The sequence below is a fragment of the Astatotilapia calliptera genome, chromosome 7 (genome assembly GCF_964374335.1).
Source record: "Astatotilapia calliptera chromosome 7, fAstCal68.1, whole genome shotgun sequence".
NCBI lineage: Eukaryota > Metazoa > Chordata > Actinopteri > Cichliformes > Cichlidae > Astatotilapia > Astatotilapia calliptera.
Window position 1 is genome coordinate 24,240,160 of NC_137428.1, and position 20,038 is coordinate 24,260,197.

Consider the following 20,038-nt stretch of genomic DNA (forward strand, 5'->3'; position numbering starts at 1 on the left):
AAAAATACAATTAAAAATAAAGTAAAAATCAAAGACTGTTTAAAGACGCTTTCGTTCTAATTTTGATTTCTGTAGGCTTAAAAAATACGTCTTTATCCGCGTTGTTTGAGATGGCTGCCTTTAAACTTTAAATTCATGATTAGTTTGCTTTATTAATTATCTAATGATTACCGCGGACTCCAGGTTCTCCAGGACCGAGCTTCGAAGTGTTTTTACGTTTCATAAATAGCCTAAAACATAAGAACGTAAGATTATAGCTTTTTTTCTCTTTCACACAGGCTTTAAAATTTGGGTTTCATCTACCTGCAGCTCCTGTATCAGTACCTATCGTTTCAAGTGCTCATTAAAAAGTAAATAAACAACCAAAAAACGTTTCACTTTGCAGAATGATATGCACAACCTCACACTGCTGGGTTGTATTCCCATTGCTGACATTTTAATTCTAAGACTGTTTTAATGGATTTTTGTTAGACTGCATTTCAGTTACTTGTATTTGTCAGCATCAGCGCGCAGACTTCTCTGTGGACGAGGCCAATAAAAAAAAAAATATATATATATATATATTTTTTTTTTTTCACTCTCACACGTGGCTTGTAAACTCGTGGAGTATCCCTGAATAAATTTCCGTCTTTATCATTTATCAGTTATGCAGTAACGCTGCCTGATAGTCATGTCTGCACTGACAACAGCGTCCGTGTCATTTAAAAGTGCTGTCCGGTCTTCTGCAAACTCTTCGTTTCGCCTGCTCGCTGTTTGTGTGCACACCTGCTGTGTTAAAAGTTACCTGCACCCACTCGACCAAGCAAAAAATTCAACTTCGAGGCGAAAAAATGTGTGGCAGCTTCCCAAAATGTTTTGTTTATTTTACATTTCTTTGCCGGGTTGTTTTGTCTTTAAAATGTAAACAAATAAACAGCTTCACGAAATCTGCAAAAACTTCACAGAAATACATTTGAAAACTGGAAAATTATGATTACAAAGTTTAGACGATTCGTTTTTTCTCCGCGGGAAAATGTTGTTACACAAAGGCTATGGCATAAGACTACATCCCAAAAATATGTGTATATTATTTTATCATATGGCAAAGACGAACCAAATTTAGCACTTTTTTCAGTCAAAAAAATGGGGGTAAGTGAGCACATAGGCCCACCTTCGCTTTTATCAGGAACAAATTCAAATTAATTATGTTTATGGCTTTTTCAAAGGCCTCTGTGAGCACTGCTAAAGTAGTGCAAATATCGCCGAGTCGCTACGGAACAAACACATAGCTCGAGTGGTGTCCGTGTGCAACACTGACTGGTGAGGAAAGTCACCCTGGGGGTGACTACGTAATGAGATAACAGCCTAAAATGCAAATGAGACATTTAAGTGGGCACACTGCAAAAAATGATGCGTTTGGAAAGTTGCAGATTACTGCTCCCGTGTTTCTTCAGAACTAAATTTTGTCCTTAATGGTCGAGTTAAATCGTTATTCTTTTCTTCTTCTTCTTCTTCTTCTTTGGTCTTATTTCAGGAGGAACATGAGAATAGAGGGATTTCATCTGCAAAATTCACGCTTAAAAGTTACTAGTTTGGCACTGTAAGTTTGTTGTGTACTTGCAAAGCCATTATAAAGTCAGATAGATACGCATTAGGGTGATGTACAGTATTATGTATACATGGTGCAATACAATTTGATGTAATATAGGGGGAAAATGCTGTTTTTTTTACCATCTAATCCCTCTGTGGTGTGCGGGGTAAACCTGTGTGAAGCCAAAGGCCTAGACTTCCTCATGTTCGCCCCCCAACATGCACACACACACACACACACACACACACACAGAGGGAGAGAGAGAAAGAGAGATAACTATATCCCAAATGTATTTATTTTTTTCCTCGGTTCTATGAACCCAGCTTGGTTCCTTGTTCTTCTTGAATAATTAACTGAATAGTAAAATAATGGTTTAAAGTACCCAGAGACAAAATTCGGTCGGTAAATTGATATTGTTAATTGCCCAGACATCAGTGCAAGCACAGACAAAACATAGCTTATGATCCTTTTATTAGTCAGTTGTAATAATAAAGAAGGGCAACCTGTTGGCCTATGCCTACTAATGCATGCATGACTGAGCGTCACGCTTGATGAACTTGATTCTATTGTGTGTAGATCTACGGAGAAGAGACTGATGCTTAACGGCGCACGAATATGTCAATATCAAATGAATTAGAGGCTGGAGACTGGGATCAAGAAGAGGTTTGGAGTGGATAAATAAGAAGAACTGGGGTGTGTACCAGTAAGGAATTATTGCCGCGGACATAAACCAATGCTCTTCCTGCAAAGGCAACACCTCCCCACCTCCCCATCCTCCTCCCTCATAGCCCCACACCGGCACTTCTACGTAGCGGACTCAGTTTCCGCTTCGCACGGTTGGTCAGCGACTCGCAGCGGAGAGTTGGAGAGGGAGCTCCTGAAAAACCAGAGGCTGGGAGAGAGAGGAGGGACGGAGGAGGTGACAGACCTGCTCCGCTGGGAATAGGCTACAGCTTACTGCTAAGTGCCATCGGCAGAGTAGGCTCACAAAACGCACCTCCGCTGTAAAATGCAACAATAAGGCACAGAGCAGCGCCGTGTAGCTGTCAGCGAGCTCCGCGAGGATCTGCGTGGTTTTGACTCCGCTGTGTAGGAACTAACTGAGGGGAGAAACAGTGGGGATTCATGGGGAGTTTGTGCAGCTTCTTCGAGAAAAACGCGTGGATTATCTGATTTTTGATTGATTTCTTATTTTTTGGACGTTTCAAGGCGACACTGCGTTTCTCTGCTGGGCCAGCTGCAGCCTGCGACCTGTTTTTGGTTTTTAGGTAAGCTGATGCTGATCTGAACCGACTGCGTGTACCCACCGTGACTGCATTTCATAACTCGCCCACATCGTAGTAAATGCTACTCCACGTTGCAGGAATCGCAGCTGTCTGCTGAAGTGACACCGTCTGAGTGTAAATGGGTTTTTTTTCTTTTCTTTAGGAGGCACCTCTGCGATTTATTTTTGCTTCGATCGCCGCCTCGCAGGGCAATACAGCTCATGTGTTTAGTTCTGGGAGCATGCAGGGGGGAAAAGGCGAGGGCCTGCTTCAGTGTGTCACAATAAAAGTCCTAATAGTTTAGTAATGTTGTGAATATTGAAGTTATTCTCCTAAGAATAACATATGCAGAATAAAATGACCTGTATTTGTGAAAAACACATTGCACTAAGCAATTATTAAGAGTATTAAAATGCTTTGGGTTTAAACGTTTAGCTCATGCCATTAACATGAAGGCTTTCTATCATGTGTGTTATATTTACATATGTTATGCTTTCATTTCTGAGCTATCAAAAAAGTATTTTCACTTGACAAAATAGTAACAGCAAGAACAATAAATGTGATTACACAGTGCAAATGAAGCTTATTTGTGTGTCTCTAAATTCATATTAACACAATGTCCTGAAAGTCTGTCTTCAGTTATCCGGTTAGTTAAGAAGGTCGGGCTGCACACACTGACATCTCTGTTTCCGTCTCCCAGCAGCGACGTGTAGTTTTCGGAGCTCCGGTCATGGCGGACCAAGAGGAGACTTTTGTCCTCCAAAACTCTCCAGGTGGCTCGGATTCGAGAGAATTACAGAGCGATAATAAATCAGAGAAACAGAACGGGACCTCAAGCAAATCCCCGTCATCACAGACAACTTACATCCAGCAGGTCAGTGCCGGCTTGCAGGCCTCACACTCACTGCTTCAGGCTGGAAGCTGCGGATTTAGGGGTCACTTTCACTCATTTGCAGGAAAAAAAATAGCCTAGGCGTTTTTGTCAGAAGCAGGCAGATACCCTGTTGTTCTTGGCGTTAAAAATATAAAATATAAATCATGACTTAAAAACAAATATCCGCACAGTGAATGGAGTATTTCTGCTCATTTTAGTTCTTTCGGCGTATATATTTACGCTGTTTGGAGATAGAAATGTGATTGGATCTGATATTTAGTCCACTAGTGATTTTTTTTTTAATTTGTGAAATGAAACAACTTCAGCAAAGTCTCAGCAAATTTTTCGTTTCTGTTAAGCTTCATAGCGTAACTGTGTGTGTTATAGTTTATAGTCATATAGGGGATACAGATCAATTCTGTGTGGGTTTATGTTCATTGCACATTAGCTTTGACTATTATAAAATCGGGTTTGCTGCTTCAGTTCTCACGGCAAAGGCTGAACAAGTTAAAGGCTACGGTATTATGGCTGGTTTAAACTGTTAATTCATAAGCTTATTATCCTCTGCATTATTTACAGCTTAGCCCTCAGCGTACAACTCGGTTGTCCAAAGTATTTGCATTTTATTTTTTAAAGTGTTTTAATCAAACACTAAATATTAGACCTACAGTTTTGATTTTTTACAACCTCTGAACTCAGAAGGCCTTAAATGCATGCAGACTAGTGCATGACACCTCTATCTATAATGCAACTTTAGAAAAACCATACACACTAGAATGTTTTACTTTGAAGGGAATGGAGGGAATAAAGGTCTACCTGCACGAAAGGGAACTATGGACGAAGTTTCACGAGGTGGGGACGGAGATGATCATCACCAAAGCGGGACGGTAGGAGCATCTAAAACATTTTCATTATTATTATTATCGCGATTAGAAAGATTTCAGTAGAACTAATGGGTTCATTGACTGCGTGTCTGCTTGTTGATGAGGCTTTTAGTTATCTTGGCCGATTTTCGAGCTTAAATATAAACTATAAACCAGACTGGAATTTTCTTGCGTGGGGATCTGGAACCGTACAGAACCACAGAGAAAACACAAGAGCATCTGGTGGACGCTTTAGTGTTCTGCAGCACTACCGGTCCATATTTTAGTCTGGGTGGCCTTGTTGGGAAATGCGATACAGCGAGAGAGCCAACGTGCAAAACGTGCCCCCTTGTGTAAAATGTTACCGATTGTTTCTTTGCGTTGAAATAAAGACATTAAAGAGCATAAGGGCTGCCTTTTGCGCCGTTTTCTCTGTATCCGCTGCAGGTGTGTGTGTGTGTGTGTGTGTGTGTGTGTGTGTGTGTGTGTGTGTGTGTGTGTGTGTGTGTGTGTGTGTGTGTGTGTGTGTGTGTGTGTGTAACTGCGTGCAGACACTTCTTGTGATCCAACACGTGTGCAACAGCATGTTGTGCAGGGACCGCGTGAGTGAATGTGTCCTGCTGTCAGCTCCACGGTCGCCCTCAGACTGTATCCAGTCAAAACAGCTCATGTCGCCTGCGTGTGAACTTTTATATGCGCCCATGACTTTTTATGTCAAATAGCTTCGGAGCACCGCTTGCACAGGCTCCTACAAATGAGGAATATTTACAGTTGAATATTGCTGCATTTCGATATGCTCTCCAGCGCGGGCAGAAGGTAGTTGTTTTCTTACAGCTGCAAAAAGTCTCCATTATATTCCCGTCAATCATTTCACTCCTGTTTTTGGCAAGAGATGATATTACACAGCATCCATCCTCGTCCGTTAGCCCTTCCCTTTCACTCGTGGGAGAGCTTAGTGTTTCTCTCCGTGTATGTGTGTGTTTTCTGCAATATGACAGCTACCAAATATCCAAAAGATTTACTAGAGGGATGTTGCACGTATGAAAAAAAGGTCTGGAACATATTGAAAAAATTTTTTTATAATGGCTCTTCTCAGATCCAACGCCCTGCCTTGAAAGTAAGATTTTCCTCTCCAAACACCAAAGACGGATATTTATATGTTTTAAATCCTCCCACTTAACCTTTCTCTATGCTTCAAAATATTATTTACTTTTGGTTTGCTTATTAAAGAGTGAATGGCACAGGCTTTATTACGAAAGCATTTGATTTCATATATACATACATATATGTGTGTGTGTGTGTGTGTGTGTGTGTGTGTGTGTGTGTGTGTGTGTGTGTGTGTGTGTGTGTGTGTGTGTGTGTGTGTGTGTGTGTGTGTGTTAATAGGTGTGAGTAGTCATGTACTTGTTTTTTTCTCGCGTGTCCACAACACTTTATTTTCCTGTACAGGAGAATGTTTCCCAGCTTCAAAGTGAAGGTCACAGGATTAAACCCTAAAACGAAATACATTCTACTTATGGACGTTGTTCCAGCTGACGACCATCGATACAAATTCGCCGATAATAAATGGTACGTAAAAACATAACACAGCAACGCTTCTCTAAAAGGATTTGCCTTGCCAACATATACTTTTACGCACCGATGAAAATCCGGGTCATTGTTTTTTTTTTTTTGTTTTGTTTTTTTGGTGTGTGTGTTTTTTTAGTTTTTGATTTTGTTTTGTTTGTTTTTTTGGGGGGGGGGGGGGGTTGGGGGAGGGGGATCTCAGCTAGTCTCTCGCTTTCTCGCTCTCTCTGGAGTTATTTGCAGCGGGGAGCGTTATATTGTCGTGATGGACGGGAATCGGAAGTGAATATATTATTTCCGGGAGAATTATTAACTGTGTTTTTTCTAATATTTGCCAAGAAATGAAGTCAGCAGGCAGAAATGTTTCTGTCAGTGCTGAGTTTTCTGCGCTGAAAGCAACGAGATAAACTTTTCCTTGCACTGCATCAAAGATTTTTTTCACACGGCTGTTTGTCTAGAGTCGTTCTCCAAGCGGGTCTTTCTTCTTTGTGTCAGAGCCTTTAATATTGCTAGCTACATGCCAATGATGCCACTGAAGACGCATTAAGCACGGCCTAAAACTAATTCTCCCCTCGTTCCACATATGTTGCAAAACAGTGCCTTTAACGTCTAACGTGACTAGAAGCAATCAATATCCGACAATGGCACGATACAGAAGGCTTCCTTATGTACTGAAGTTTAAAGTTAATAAAGCAAAGTTTTGAAAAAGACGTAATCACCCATAGTTTAGAACTTTAAGTGCAGAAAGTCCCATATTGCGCCATTTTGTGCGTAATAATTAGAAACAGTGCCCCACTAATTTAAGTTTTCCGTTTATAATAAAAATTTAATTTATTATTACATTTTATCCACAGTCATTATCTTCTGCTTCTTTCGACTTGTTAGGACCGACTCAGTTGCGGCTAGCATGTGAGTGTTAGTCCAGCAAGTTTCAAAGCGTGTGACTGTGTTGCTGTGTATCAGGTCTGTGACTGGGAAGGCAGAGCCTGCCATGCCCGGGAGACTCTACGTTCACCCGGACTCTCCCGCCACGGGGGCTCATTGGATGAGGCAGCTCGTCTCCTTCCAGAAGCTGAAATTGACCAACAACCACCTGGACCCGTTCGGACACGTAGGTGCCTGCCTGTCATCAATACTATTTAACCACATGATTGCTAACCTGGTGTTGCACTGACCCAAATCCCGAGAATCCGTTAAGGCCCGACGTGTTACATGATGGCACTAAATGCTTATCTGCAGGTCTCTGCATCGCCATTTATATAAAAATCCCTAACATATTATTATTATTATTATTATTATTATTATTATTATTATTATTATTATTATTATTATTACTATTATTGTTGTTGTTGTTGTTGTTGTTGTTGTTGTTGCTACTCGCAGCTAATTAAAAGTACGTTTTATTGTTTTCTTGAGGTTAAATATTTTACACACATTTTAAATTGATTAAAGATAATGCTCCTGCCTGGTCATATTTTTTAAAGAGAGGCAACCAGTTTATTGATTTATTTATTTGCTTAAAACTTTGCATTTGATCTGTTAAATGTGCATTAAAACTTAAACATAATCTTTCAGTCATTCTTTCACTGCACCTGTGGAGCCCAAACTTTATTAAGTTGCTTCTGTAAAGATGTGTTTTAGTGAAAGTAAATCGTTTGATAAATTCCATCTAACCATCCATCCATCGCTTTGGTGGAGGGTATACGTTTTATTATATAGATACGTTTATATTTTTTATGTTTTGTCCTTTTTTTCCATTTTTTGTTAAATGTAACTTGCAGTGTTAAAATGAATACGAAAATAGTAAGTAATGAAATGCATTCTGATGTTGAAAACGTCACAAAATTAATTTTAAATAGTGAAATAGTTGTGGTGTTCAATTAGATGCAAATACTTCTACCACTACTATACTACTGCTATAATAATAACAACAACAACAAAAACAATAATAATAATAATAATAATAATAATAATAATAATAATAATAATAATAATAATAATAATAATAATAATAGTAAGCCTGATATACTTTAAACACAAAAAAAGAAATATAGAGGAAATTTTGTGCCATATGAAGGTTTTTTCTACTTTACTTTTCCAAAGTGGAATCTCCTGAGATTACAAAAAAGTTTGGTGATATTCTGTTTTTACTATTGAACATAATGATGTAAAGGTAATGTTTTGAAGAGTCTCTGTGATCTTTAGATAAATATTCCAGATTGAGACAAATATTTCTTTCTTATCGTGCCATCATCTTATTCTTTAATATGTAATATGTTTGCTATGAAGGTGTTAGTAACATACCTTTTGTAGCACAGTGTTATTATAGCACCCCCTAGGTGCATTAGCCATGGACCTCCTGGAATTCAGCTTGCATGAGTAGAAGAGATCAACTGGGAACTTTTTTAGGAAAAAGGAAAAGGGCAATTGCACCACCACCCACCATCTCCTTCACCCTTCTCAGCAGTAAGAGGCTGTATGGTACCTATTTCCTAGCTTTAACTCCTCATTATTCTAAACAAATTCTAAAACTTGCTTTCATGAGAAAACATTCCTTAACGCAAGCTGTGTTTGTTTGGTTTTGCTTTTAGAGACGTATTACTCCACAATGCTCGATAGTCCACAAAAAACACGATCTCATTGCATATGACCAATTATTATTATGACCACACACCAATTATTATACTATATATTATTGTTGCCATTATACTATATTCTTATGTATACTTCTGCATCCACTTAAGGTGTTGGTTTCAGTGTGGTAATGAATCAAAGTGAAGCTGGTTTCAGCTTTCAAAGTTACCCACGGAAAAATTAATATGAATTCTAGCACACACAAGCTACTATCTGTCCACATGGCACCTAAAGGAACTGCTCCCTTGCCAAAGCACAGCCGGTGAGATGAAACTGAGTCTCAGTCGGAATGTGAGCAGCACTGTGAATTTTGGGTTAAAGTAAAGTTTGATTGGTTGCAGTGGTTCCTGGCTCGGCCTCTTTCGTGCTGGGAGAGAGCTCCATGGGATTCATAAATGAAGCACTGGTGGCTGTCCAGAAATATACTCCATCAGCTTGTTGGTCCAGCTGGTTGAAATAACTTGTAGATGATTTATAATTACTAGCAGTGAGACATGAGACTAAAACATATTGCTGATGCTGATTAAACCAATACAGGACTGGCCTGAGGTTTTCTTCTAGAAATGTCTGTAAAACATACACGTCAGGGGGCCGGGCAGGACTGAGCTCAGCTTAGGAATTAATCTCAGAGGATGTGGTGCCTTTGTCTTAATGCAAGGTTAATTGTTCTGTTTTTGGTTTGTGACAGTTTTATAACCCATTGAACTGTATTGCATAACCGTGGAGTGTAACCCTCACTCTTAAAACAAATTTGTTATAACAAACATTTTAGTGCGAATCATGAAAGAAGGTAGTTTAAGGAGCTTTGGAAATGTTATGAGAAAATCTTGTAGATATGCTATTTTATTAAGTTTTGTGTAGAAATATAGTGAAGAATAGTGGTTTGAAGTGGGCAGAAGGATATTTGCAAGGAACAGGATTTTTAAATTATACACAGTATGTATAGGTTACACACACATAAGTCATTTTTCTGATATTTTACATATTCGTCGTATGAAAGTGTTGAGGCTGAGGTCTGTTTCACTAAGCAGTTTATTTCAATGGTAATGTGTTTTAGTTGTACCGAAGCTAGGTAATGCATTTTAAAGAAGTGTGTATCTTAAAAGAGATTTATTTAAAGATACAATTATTAATCATAATGTTCTAATTTTGTGAAGTAACTAAGTATATATACTCACTGACTTTAGTTATATTACAGGGTAACAGTTTTGGCTAGCTATTTGGTTTTTAGTTTCCATGAGATTCTACTTACATAAATATCTTCTTTAAAAAAAAGTTATACATTAAACTGCCCCAAAATGTAAAAATTCTGTATTCTTATTAGTTAAAGGTTAAACTTTGCCATCTGCAACATTATAATTTTTGTATATAGCATATTTAGTAACAAGTGCTATTTTGTTGTAAGTAATTTTATTTGTGATTCAAGTATCTTAAATTTAATCCCTCTGTACTTTGGCTTTAACAAAGTGTATTTGCTTTGTTGCTTGTTATTCATATCTGTCGATACATATCAAAACCTCCACAACAGCACTAGTTTGGTCACAAAATTACAGAATTAAGTGGTGTTTTTTCTGTATCTGAATTCCTGAATAGTTTGTTTTTGTTTCTGTTTCATACCAATCTGTAGTTTTTGCTCTGATGTCTGTCTCAACTCCCAGAATATTTCTCAGTGTTATTTGTCTTACCCATCAGTTTGCTGCTGCACTCGTCTCCCAGTCTTCCCACACATGTTTTGTGCATGAGGGTGGAGTGTGAGGATCACACTGTTTATATTTGAATGGCAGTGTGTGATGAGCAATAGATGGTGGTGTACAAAGACTGCTAATCCTGAAGCTTGGGGAAACTCTCTGATGTGGAGGAACTTGAAAGTAAAAGGGCAGCAGCCCGGGACCCAAAGTGATCCTTCACTATCATTACATGCGATCATCCAGAAGCTAGGGGGGGTTGAGGCAGAGATACAGGGAACCAGGCAGGGCAGTGACTGGGCCACGGAGTTGAGGTGTATGCTGAGTCCCCAGTGGGTGGTCTACAGCTACCCCCTCCTCACTACCACATCCCATCCTAATAGCACAAATACTGGACTTTAGGAACCCACGGTTAGTGGGCCATGCTATTTTCCATGGTGAAATGTGCATTTAGACATCTATGCAACTTCTAATATGTCTTCATGACAGACATTTTTAGCCTCTTAAACCATACAGGGTGCTGTATGACATGTTTGCATCAGTGGACTAGTTGTTGTGGTTTGTTCCAATCTTGGACATATATGCAAACTAAGAAATAAGCAGGCAATGAATGCATGAGAAAATCTGCCATTTACCCTGCTTTTTCTTTGCACAGTTTACATAGTTTCGAGTCGTGTTTTGAAGCCTCATTAATGATTCTAAATATTAAGACATAGGGACTGCTGCTTAACAGACACGTGAAAGAAGTTTTTTTGTTTGATTATTTTTTGTTTTTCAAATACACCATGACAAAACTGCAATACTGCAAAAATCCACAAAAACAAAAAGCTGCGCCTGCTTATGTAACTGAAGTGATCCACTAAACAAATCCTGACTGATGTTTTCTGTCACTTACTTCCATTAAATAGTTTGCATCTACAAGGTGCATGGCAGGCAGCTGAAAAACACTTTCTCCTGCCCATTACAAAAACCTATTCCAGCATGAAATGAGATCAAGTTCAACTGGGAATTAATAATGGATGACTATTGTATTATCTATGTAGGTCTCTATGGTTCATTCGCCTCTGAGAAAAGACTCTGGGTTATGTCTGTGTAATACTGCAGGATGCCCCCATAGGTACTGGAGGTCAGGGCAATCCCCCGGCTCTTCTCATGCTAGCACTGAGACGCAGGTTCAAAAACACTCTTTCAGATAAAGTATAGAAGGAATGGGTATGGCACCGAATGCAGGGATAAGTCAATTAAAAAGCAATTGCCGTCGTTTTTATTAGAAGAATTTAATGGGATTTAAAATAAAATAAATAAATAATATTTCTTCAAGATTGATGGCATTGACTAACAAAAGACAGGTTCATTCTATTCACTGTAGTTCTCATAGGCTGGTTTAGTAAGGTAACAGAATATAAAGGAAGAGGGCATGCATATGTCTATCTCCTGCATTTATCTGTGTGACTGTCATGAGAAGTGCTGTATAAATAACACGGTAAATCACTGTCACTGCAGTAATAATTACAGTGAGAGACAATTTATATTTTTAAAGGGTTTAATTAGAACATTTTAAATCTTTATTCTATTTAAAACACGAGGAATGTTTAAATGACTGTGCTGTAAAAAAAAAAAAAAACAAGAAGAAGAAGAATGCAAATTGGTCGACTTTATTTTAAATATCTATAAAAAGGTAAAAATAAAACTTTCATTACAATTTGTTGTTCAATGAAAGTGTTTTAGCCAAACAAGTGTTTTTCAGAAACTATAGCTCAGCTTAGACGTTTTGAGAGGAAAAGTGGATTCCATTACAAAGTAGACAGAATTCGTAAAATTACAGGGACAAAAATTTTTTTATTGAGAAGTATAAGCAGACCAGTGCGTTGGTGAAAGTACTGAAATAGACCTTTTGCAAAATAGACTGTAATCTTATCATGTCAGCATGTTGCTCATGCGTAAAAATGGCTAATGTCTTACTAACATTTATTATTTTTATTATTTTTATTATAACAAATATATGGTAAAGTGTTTTCTTACAAAAGGAGATTTTTAATCTTTAAAAAAAAGCGCACTCAAAAAAAAAACCACATTTGAGGACTGGTAGAATGTATCTCATTTTGTTTAATTTTATTTTTAGAAATGACGCCAAATATATGTGTGTAACGCCACTTTCTCTTTATTGCAGATCATCCTTAATTCGATGCACAAGTATCAACCAAGGATTCACATCGTGAAAGCGGATGAAAATAATGGCTTTGGTTCCAAAAACACGGCCTTCTGCACTCACGTCTTTCCGGAAACATCTTTCATTGCGGTGACATCCTATCAGAACCATAAGGTAAAACCTTGGGGTATTTTTGGATATTTTTATTCATTTATTGTCGCGAAAGGGGCAGCTTTAGGTTTACGTATTTTATGGGGTGGTTAAAATTACAGTGTTTCAAACGGAGGTAAATATAAAGAGGGAAAAAATCAGTTGTGCAAACAGAACCATGCAGTCTGTTGCACTCTCAAAAATGCCCCCGGTGCAAATGCAGGATTGCGCAAAGGTCGATTTCACATTGAAGTTATTTTTTAAAATGTGTTTATAATTTTTGCACAAATTATTTTTTAATAATAATTTTTTTGTCAATTTTTTATGCAGCTCTTGGTCTTCTGTTGGATTAAAGGAGAGGGGAAATAATAGCTCTTTGAGAGTTTAAAGTTTTTCACTAAAAATCGTTGATATTAAACTCAGCTGCTCGCAGGAAAACTTCAGATTCCTGACTAGAACACGTTTCACAGACCCAAGTCCGTGGCATGATTTTATTATTAAGGCTTTTGTTGGAGATAAATAACTACCTACTTTGAAACAGTTCTAGTAATTATTTTTTAAATTCATTTGTTGGTGTTTGATTTTCAGTCTATTTCAGTGTAGATGAGACTATCACTGCATGCTTTATTTCGAAGCTCTCCTTACGCATTGCTCGTATATAGACGCGCAAAAAACAGATCTCAGTCTAAAAACTTTGAAGATTTAATTACATATACCCGCACAAGGGAAACCAGATTTTACATATGCTATTCAAATGTTTGCCTTTTTCCATTTATTTTCTAAGCTTCTCTTTCTCGGTTAACGACGGAGCTTTAATTAACATTATTGAGTTATAAATTAAGTTTCTTACCGTGTTTAATTGGAAACAGAAAACCTTGGAATCACCCTTGTTTTTCACGTATCTGGAATCTGGAAACTTATAACATCAGATTAGAGTTAAAGATGTGATTTCTTGAGCCGCACAGCCTCGTATTTTCTTTTTGTTTTTTTGTTTTTTTTAAGTCGCCATTGCGTGTTCAGACTTGTGAAAGTAGCAGGAATAAAATTCAATATTTACACTGTCCACATTTCTGGGCGAGGGGAAAAAAATCTTGGGAATACAAATATCTGCAAACAGCATCTGTTTAACATCCTTTAACCATGCAGGCCTATATGTTTTTAGTTTGGGGAATATGGGAGAAAGGGGCGAAAGCTCATAATGTCCCCGCAGCCAATCCAGGTCTCCGGGCTTCTGGGAACAGGAAGCACAAATGACCAACATTCTGTAGAAACCATTCATTATTTTTGAGCCTGTTACTAGGGGCTGAGATCGTAACTGCGGGCTAATTATTAGGGCTTTCCAGACCTGCAGGAAAGAAAGGGGCATTTCGGGTTTCGAGGCTCTTTTTTTTCTTGCCACATTTGTCTAATCAAACAGTTTTAAGCCTGCCAAAAGGAGTGGGCTACGAGCTGCAGGCATCTGTCCAATTCACCTGTTAGACTCTCAGCTAATGAAATGGTCAAAGTCTTTGGTTTCAGCTCTTTCCTGTCGTAGCTGTAATTAAAGCATTTTCTCCAGAAACTGAGGTTTCTGGAGTGGTATGTTTTCTTAAGATTTTTGTGAAATTGGGAAGATGAATTAAGACCAGCTCATATTTTTGTTCTTTTCTTTTTTTTAAAAAAAAAATCTTACTTGAACTACTTCACTTCATTTTGCATCTGGAAATGTGTTTATGTCAGCCTCAGTTATTTTAATGAGAACAGTTTGGACACAGCCTAGTCAAACTACAGCCTTTGAATTTCGACTCTCAAATTATTTTTTTCCTTTTTTCCTCCTATCTGCTAATTCTAGTCAGAACAAAATCTTTTGTAAAATATTTAATTTTCTCTCTGTAAACTCAGCTGAGAATAAGATTGTTGGACTGGATAATTATTGGTCTAGGTGTATTTTTGGAAGACATGCAGGGGGATAAAAAAGGGCGAAATAGACTCTGAATTTTTAATGCCAAACTTTTAAAATGATGAGACAGTGTATAAATGATCTGACAGACAGCTCGTATTAACAAGAAGCTAGCGAAGTGTCACATGAGAGATTTTACAAAGTTTGCTGAAAGTGTCAGCCAGCGTGCACACAAACTTCCAGTCTTGTCAAAAAGCTGGAAGCACACGAGAGCTGCCAGCTAATTACCTGCCAGAAACCACTGCTCACGAGAGGGATATCCCGGGACTGGGTTAAACCACTCTGGGATTAACTTATTGTTTATGGGTGGCTCTGAAAGTAATTTCTGCTTCTATTTGTTTGGTATTGATAGAGACGTTTTTTACCAAAACATTAAGTCATAGAATAAGTCTTATGATTTGTATCTGTCATGCACGAGCCAGCTATCTCCTAAGCTAGACATCATCTAATGTAACATCATAAATTAAGCAATGAAAGATGATTTATATAGACATGTTTTTATTGAACTATTGCACTCAGGAACTCAGCTCAGAAAGTATCTCAGGTTTCTGGAAATATGATCTGTTATTTCACTCTTGGGTAACTTGTGAACACTTACATGCATCCAAAAAAAACCTGTAAAGCCCCGGTTTTCTCCAAAAATATATGTTTAATATTGTCATCATAAAGCCCCTGAGTTGAAGAGGACTTGTCTTGTCTGACAGTCTGGCACACGGCGAAATGCTGCTTTTAAATAGCTGCTATTTCAATGCATGTGTGGGTTGGCTGTAATTGGGTGCTTTTAAACGCAGCTGACAATGAAATGACATAAGCAGCACAACAATTGACTCTTACTGCAACAGTGTATGTTACTGACACTTCGTGTGTTTGCTCTTACAGATAACCCAGCTGAAGATCGAGAACAACCCATTTGCAAAAGGATTCCGTGGTAGCGATGACATGGAATTACACCGGATGTCCAGAATGCAAAGGTAAATGTGGGAAAAAAAACAATCAAAATACACGTTATTCTTGCTTGCTTTTCTTTTTCTTTTCTTTTTTTTTTTCATAGATCCTGCTTCTGATATATGGAAATACTGACCCATACTAAATGTTGTGAAATGAGTAGATAAATGTTACCTCAATTAGGCAGGGATTACTGACATCCTGGTCACACTGTCACTTAACGAGCCCCACTTTAATCCCTCAATCACCCAAATGCAAACCAGTCGTATGTGTTATTTTCAGTGAGTGTTATTTTCAATGATGTAAGTGTAGTTCTTGATAGTCAGCCAGTTTTCATGCTGAAGACTTTTATGGCTGATCTGGCAGAACCTCTGAAACACAAATGTAACATCTCTCTTCCATAGAGCTCTTTCTACCAGGATGTTCCAACTCCTTATGTGGACTGTGCTGTGTGTGTGTGTGTGCAGTGTATATATGTGTGTGTTGGTGGTGTGTGTGTGTGTGTGTGTGGGGGGGGGCACGCATTTGTGCTGAACTGGTGGTGTCTCTTGGTCAGGCAGCCAAGGCACTACACGACCACATTGATCTCTCCCCTCCCTCGCTCTATTATTCAGTCCAGATGAGGAATGGAGTATGAGTCCGTACTGCGTGGAAAACACTTTTTCAAAGGAGAAAATCTGGTTTTGAAAAAAAACAACCCCCTTTGGGCAGCCAGTTCAGACTCTATGTGAATTCAAATGAGGAGGGAAAAAAATCCCAAATCAGACCAAACAGGAAAGGTTGTTTGGCATTTCCATAAGGTGTTAGAAGAATGCATCCACTCTAAAACCTTTACTCTGATGCACAGAATAATGATCAAGTACCTCACAATCCGTGTTGCAGTAAAAAAAGAAGTAGCTTTATAAAAAACCGCATGCCTGATTGTACTAGACGCACGTTAAATTTCTTTAAGTAGGTGTGTTCCACGAGCTAATGAAACGTTTCAAGTGAAATGCATTTCAGCTATCAAAACTTGTAAATCTATAGAAGCTGGTGAGAGTCCAAACCACACTATCAATCTTTCATGCCTTTGTCCAATCCTGCAGAGGACAGTAAGCAATGCACGTCTGCTCTTGGTTACAATATCAAGGGGAGAGCTTATTGCAAAACCAGGTCAGGTTTTCAACTGAATCCACCCCTGATATCAAAGAACTAGAAGTAGCAAAATGATCTATTGATGGATCCTGAGGATTTATAGGGGCAAAATATTTTGGACTGAATATCCCCCCCACCCCCCAGACGTTTTTCTCTGTGTCCTAAGTGGAAGTAAATCACTGATGGTGATCCTCGTTGGTTGTCTTTGACAAATGATCTTATGATGAAATGCGGAAGATTAAAATAGTTCTGCTTTGTTGACAGCAAATTATAGTTGAAGATAATAACTAACAACTGTGATCGTTTGTGTGTGCACGTAGTACCAAGGAGTATCCAGTAGTGCCTCGCAGTACAGTGCGGCAGAGAGTGGGCTCCAGCCAGAGTCCATTTAGCGGGGAGGTCCAAGGCCTGGCCACACCAAACAGCCTGAGCTCCCAGTACTCCCAGTGTGAAAATGGTGTCACAAGCAGTTCACAGGACATGCTGCCCCAGTCGGGTTCCTACCCCCTGCCTCATGAGCATGGCCAAGAGTACCACTGTATCAAGAGGAAAGGTAGGTGAATCTTTTATTTATAATATTTTTTTTAAATAAATGTTTATTCTTGAACACATCATGTGTGTACATGAAGATTTGTAAACTAAAACAAATGACGTGAGATGTGTTACGTTAAACAAAGAGTAATTTAAAATATAGTGTCTGCTATTTAATATTGCTATATGTCATGTACAACCCCAGTTCTAGAAAATCTGGAATGCCATGCAAATAAACACAAAATGCTTTTATTGGAAAGTCTAATAAAGCTACATTTTCTTCACAGTAGAACATAGGAAACATGTCAGATGTTTAAACTGAGACATTTCAACATTTCATGGAAAAATACAAGCTCATTATGAATTTGATGGCAGAAACATCTCTCTAAAAAGTTGGGATGGGACAACAAAAGGCTGGAAATGGAAGTGTTACAAAAAAGAAACAGCTGGAAAGGAAAATGAGGAAAATTTTACATAAGATCCTAATTAGGCTAATTGCCAGAGGTCAGTAACATGAGTGGAGATTAAAAAAATAAAAGAGCATCCAAGAGAGGCAGAGAAGCCACATCAGCAACAAAATGCATGTACAAATTAGGAGCAATTTCAGAATAGTGTTCCTGAATGTAAGGCTACAAAGACTTTAAAAGTCTCATCATCTACAGCCCTACTGAATCAAAAGATCCGTAGAATCTGAAGAAATCTCTGTGTGCAAGCAACAAGGCAGAAGATCAATTGGATGCCTGTGATCTCCGGGCCATCAGGCAGCACTGCATTAAAACAGGTGTGATTCAGTCATGGAAAAAATTGCACTTCTAGAAATCATTTTCTGTGAAAAGAGTTCATTGCACCATCCAGAGTTAAAGGTCTATCATGGAAAGAAGTACCCATATGTGAACATGATCCAGAAGCATTGCTGTCTTCTCTGAGCCAAGGTTCATTTAAAATGGACCCAGGCAAAATGGAAAAGTGTTCTGTGGGCAGATGAATCCAAATTTGAAATTCTTTTTGGAAAACATGGACGTCAAATACTGTGAATGAAGGTGGAGAGTGGCTGTAGAGGCAAAGCCTAGGTGTTAAGCACGGTACAAATCTCAGAAGCCTTCATCTATCATCGTATGGACATGCATCACTGCCTATAATTGGCAGCTTGCACATCTGGAATGGCACCATCAGTACTGAAAGGTAGATACAGGTTTTACAGCAATTATGCTCCAATATATTTAGCACAACAATGCTAAACCCGAACTGCATCTATTGCAACAGTATGGCTTCATAGAACAAGAGTCCGGCTGCTCAACCGGGCTTGTTCAGCAGCTGATCTCCTGAATTCCCTCATATGTACAGACTGTCGTTAAAGAAGAGGGGATGCTACACAGTGGTAAACATAGCCCTGTCCCAACTTTTGTGAAACATGTTGCTGCCATCAAATTCAAAATGAGCTTTTCTTAATAGTTTTCTTAATGTGGCACATGTTCTCAATTAATCATTTGATATGTTTTCTGTGTTCTACTGTAAATTAAATACCAGTTTATGAGATCTGCAAATCATTGCATTCTGTTTGATAACAGTTTGTATTTTCCATCTCCTGAATAACACAATTGCTCACCTTTCTAATTCCACCTGCAGTGGATGATGACTGTCACTCAGGAGATCACAGCTACAAGAAAGCATATCTGGAGAGCTCATCGAGTGAGGAGGACCATTACTACCGCCCTGTTGGCTACGCTCAGAGCCTCAGTCTCTCCGGTGGGCCTTACCGCAGCGAGTCTAGCCAGCGGCAGGCCTGTATGTATGCCAGTGCCTCGCAAAGCGCTGAGCCTGTTCCCAGTTTGGAAGACATCAGCTGCAACACTTGGGCCAGTGTATCACCCTATGGTAGCTGTTCTGTCACCACCATGCAGCCCATGGATCGACTGCCCTACCAACACTTCTCCGCTCACTTCACCTCAGGGTCTCTGGTGTCCAGACTAGGTGGGGTGGGAGGCCACGCCTCTCCACAGCTGGGTGATGGCCACCACGCTGCAATGTACCAGAGCTCTATGACCCATCAGACTCTGGGCCGCCAATGCAGTCCCGGGGCTGGGATCCAATCACCAGCAGCCAGTCTGCAGGGAAATGAGTACCTGTATACACATGGCATACCACGTACACTATCACCACACCAGTACCACTCTGTACATAGTGTAAGCATCATGCCAGAGTGGAGTGAGAACAGCTAAAGAAGTTGTTTCTCTCCCCCCCCCCACTCTATAAATACGGTACAAAAAAAAAACACAACAAAGGACCAAAACAAGGCAGTGTGTAGATGAATTTATATTTATATTTTTTTAAAAGGTCTTGCTGTTCATCCTAAAGAGACCAGTGTTGGTTCACAGTGGATGTGCATAGTAGGATGGTGCTGACTAGAAGAGAAGGCATCTTATCACTTACCTTGTTGTGACAGCATGTGCACTTATAAACAAACAAACAAACAAAGAGGAGCTGGACAAAAGCAGAAGCAAAGACTGCTCAAGAGCAGAGCACGCAGACACAAAAGCGAAGGTCAGAAATGCTTCAGAAGCATGTGGTCCGCAGGTCGACTGCGAACTCGTGTGGCGGTGCTTTTTCTTGGATGTCCGGATTTTTAGTCAGACCATTAAATGTGTTTGCAACCACAAGTACAAAGCTCTTTTTGGACTATATAACAAATTTGTGTAAAAAAACAAAACAAAAAAAGGACACTTGTCTTCTGTT

At 39.0% G+C, this 20,038-nt stretch overlaps 1 protein-coding gene across 2 annotated transcripts; it reads left to right on the top strand.

The window, feature by feature from the left end:
* Window positions 1-1,869: 1,869 nt before the first annotated feature.
* Window positions 1,870-19,744, top strand: tbx5a (T-box transcription factor 5a). 2 transcript variants are annotated; one of them, XM_026173785.2, is made up of 9 exons: window positions 1,870-2,838; window positions 3,536-3,709; window positions 4,502-4,596; window positions 6,022-6,141; window positions 7,102-7,249; window positions 12,628-12,780; window positions 15,575-15,666; window positions 17,095-17,327; window positions 18,932-19,744. In XM_026173785.2, the coding sequence occupies exons 2-9, from the start codon at window positions 3,566-3,568 to the stop codon at window positions 19,522-19,524; spliced, it is 1,578 nt and encodes a 525-aa protein (XP_026029570.1). In that variant the 5' UTR covers window positions 1,870-2,838; window positions 3,536-3,565; the 3' UTR covers window positions 19,525-19,744. The 2 variants fall into 2 exon arrangements, with proteins under 2 accessions (XP_026029570.1, XP_026029572.1); XM_026173787.2 differs by having other exon boundaries at window positions 3,539-3,709.
* The last annotated feature ends 294 nt before the right edge of the window (window positions 19,745-20,038 follow it).

Excerpts from the sequence above, each read along its gene's own strand:
- tbx5a (XM_026173785.2), top strand. The coding sequence starts at position 3,566 with ATGGCGGACCAAGAGGAGACTTTTGTCCTCCAAAACTCTCCAGGTGGC. Across the intron at positions 6,142-7,101 it reads AAATTCGCCGATAATAAATG|GTCTGTGACTGGGAAGGCAG; the intron begins GTACGTAAAAAC and ends GCTGTGTATCAG. Across the intron at positions 17,328-18,931 it reads CCACTGTATCAAGAGGAAAG|TGGATGATGACTGTCACTCA; the intron begins GTAGGTGAATCT and ends TTCCACCTGCAG.